Source organism: Buceros rhinoceros, unplaced genomic scaffold, assembly GCF_000710305.1.
Source record: "Buceros rhinoceros silvestris isolate BGI_N320 unplaced genomic scaffold, ASM71030v1 scaffold41123, whole genome shotgun sequence".
Taxonomy (NCBI): Eukaryota; Metazoa; Chordata; class Aves; order Bucerotiformes; family Bucerotidae; genus Buceros; species Buceros rhinoceros.
This window is the reverse complement of record NW_010403768.1, coordinates 1,727-4,492: the sequence shown is the minus strand read 5'-3', so window position 1 is coordinate 4,492 and position 2,766 is coordinate 1,727. Positions and strand designations below refer to the sequence as shown.

The 2,766-nt window shown below is 61.1% G+C and overlaps 1 protein-coding gene across 1 annotated transcript in view; it reads right to left on the bottom strand.

Annotated features, from left to right (window-relative positions):
- MYL4 (myosin, light chain 4, alkali; atrial, embryonic) overlaps positions 1–2,477 on the bottom strand; it is a 5,003-nt gene extending 2,526 nt beyond the window's left edge. Inside the window, exons 1-2 of the mRNA XM_010133128.1 lie at positions 2,377–2,477; positions 1,539–1,566 (exon numbers count right to left, since the gene is read on the bottom strand). Of these exons, the coding sequence (XP_010131430.1) occupies positions 1,539–1,566; positions 2,377–2,475 (127 nt within the window). The 5' untranslated portion in view covers positions 2,476–2,477. The remainder of the gene's footprint in view (positions 1–1,538; positions 1,567–2,376) is intronic.
- Between the last annotated feature and the right edge of the window lie 289 nt (positions 2,478–2,766).

Genomic DNA, 2,766 nt, shown 5'->3' with positions numbered 1-2,766 from the left:
GGCAGCACTGGCGGCAGGTGCAGGCTGCGTCTCTGCTGCGGAACATCCCCCTGGCTCTTCCCCTTTTCCTGGGGACCCCGTGACCCTTCTGCTGCACCCCATGGGTGCAACACCCTGCCTGCTCCGCTGGCATCCCCCCAGTCCCAGCCAGGCGGGCACAGCGCAGTGCTGCTCATGGTGGGGAAGAGTGGCCTTGGCTGGCCTGCAGAGGAGGAGAGGAGGACTGGAGGTATGAAAACCAGAAGAGTGGCCGGCACCTGCCTCTCCAGCTCTCCAGGGAGGCAGCGAGGTGGTGCTTTTCCTGTAGCAGATGCTCCACACATTTCTGGTGTTCGTCTTTCTGCCTCCAGGCCAGTGACTCCACCCGAGCGGGTGACTGGCCCGGGTGGGTGACCCCCTCTCCAGCCTGCCCACGTGAGCTCTCAGAGCTGTGGGTTTCTTCTCCATGGTGCTAATGAATGGCAGGTTCTGTCCATCTTCTGCACAATGTCCAGCAATAGTTCACTCAAAGCAGAGCCGCCACACCCCCTGCTCTTGGGTGGGATGAGTCCATTGCAGTTTTCATGTGGCGATGGAGATGTCATGGTCTGGTAGGTCTTGCCTTGGGTTTGGTGGGAATCCTTGCCCAGGGCTTTTGATTTGCTCCATTTTCTACTTGGCATCTTTACATCTTCCGCCGAGCCTCACCACCCTGTGGACCCGTCCCCGCGATGTCCATGCATCTCCCTGCAGTCCTGTCGTGGTTCTCCCAGCACCTCGGAGTGCTGCAGTTATCCCGCCTGACCTCACAGTGGAGATGCCTCCATCTGGCTGAGGGGGGACCCAGGGAGGGACGTCACTGCTGGTGAGACCCTGTGTCAGGAGGCACCGCCACTACGAGGGTGCACAGTGAGGTCCACTCCCGACTGCCTGGAGCTACAGGAGCACATCACCCGCTCCGGGACCTCGCTGCAGGTTAAATCCAAATATCTTCACACTTTAACTCCTTTCGGAAGCCGGTTTGGGGGCCGAGTCTGCAGGATGCTGGGTCTCCTCTTCCCAATATGCCCACCAGGATCTGCCCTGGGACCTTCTCCCTTCCCTGGTCTGTGCAGAGGCATTAAAACTGGCCGAGGAATGATGAGAAATTCCAGTCCCAGCTCAGCCCCCCGGCCCAGGCTGTCCCTGCATCAGCAGCGGCTGCTCCTCCCACACAAATTCCGGGCTTGGAACCCAGCTGCATCCCTCACCATGAATGGAAAAATACCTTTTCCCTGCCAGGCTCCGAAGCTGGGATTATCTCCCTGCTGGGGCGCCTGGCGCAGAGCGAGGAGCCGGGTCCATTCGTTGCTCCCGACAGCCTGTTGCAGTCCCAGTCGAATCCCTGTGCTGGCTCCCACCCGCCTCCAGCACAGCTCCCGTCTCCATCCCTGCCTCCTCCCTTCCCACCAGCGCTGTTCCTCCTCTCCTTGCTGGCCCGATTTCTAGTGTCTAAGGACGTCTCCTTAACGCCCCCATTTCTAATGCCAGTTCTGGGAGAAGGTGAAGTCTGCACCTACCTTCGATCTGCTCTGCAGTGAATTCAATCTGTTGGGGAAGAGAACAGAGCCGGGCGTGAGGCTGTGGTACTGCCGGGGTGACGGAGGGGCTCTCCCCACGTTGGAGCATCTCCCTCCCCAGGGCCAGGGGCCGTATCCTGGCTGTGCCCAGCTGTGAACGCTCCTGCCCTCCCTGTGGAGCCGAGATCCCTGCGGAAAGCGCAGCTGGCAGCGGGCAGGGGGCGGGCAGGCAGCGGGGCTGCTCGGACCACGGTCAGGGCTGGTTTGGGGGGACAGGATGTAATTTCATTTCCCCGGGTCAAGTATTAATAGTCTCCGCACTGCGTCTGCCCTTAACAACCCTCCCGCCACCGCTCAGGCTTTACAATGTGGCTGTATCCTGGGAACGACGGAGGAGGAGGAGGAGGAGGGCTGCTGTGGAAGAGCCCCGGATCGAAGATGCTCTCTCATGGAGGAGGCAGCGCAGGCGGCAGAATACTTCAGGATGGAGACAGTGGGTGGCAGAAAAGCTTTTTAACGCTGCCGGGGCCCCTACACGGTGTCTCTGCCGGGAGCCGTGGGATGTTTGACTCCACAGCGGGAGCTCCGGGCAGCAGCATCCCAGTGCCACTGCGAAGCGGGTGCGTGCTGGGCAGGGCTGGCGGGGGGGAAGGTGGAAACAGCCCCCACCCAGGACAGCATCGCTCCCAGCCTGCTGCATCAACACAGTCTGATCTTTTTCCCCTCCCAAGCCTGGCTCCCAGCCTGGCTAACGCCGTCTGCGTGGCGCATTGCATCGCCCATGCCCGGCAGATGACGGGCACGAAGAAAGATGGTGACGTCTCCATTCCTCACTCACCTTCACGCTCCTGGGGTCGAAGGCAGGTTCTCTGGGCAGCTCTGGGGCTGGAGCCGCTCTGGCTGCTTCCTTCTTCAGGTCGGGTTTCTTGAGCGGCATCGCTGGGTCTGTGCAAAGGTGCAGGGGTGAGTCCTGCTGCCGCACCAAGCAACCGGCCGCAGGGATGAAAGGCAAAGGCTGCTCCTTCCCTTATATACGGAGCCCTGTCCTCACCCCGGAGGGGGAGGCCAGCTGCCGGAGCAACTGCTACTTACTATAAAAGGAAGAAAACTCAAACGAGAGGGGCCCCAACTTGACAATTGCCCATTGTCATCGTCTCCCAGCGTGGTAAAGCCACCAGCGCGCCCCCCTTCCAGCCACAACAGGGGGGACATCCCCCCCTCCAGCACC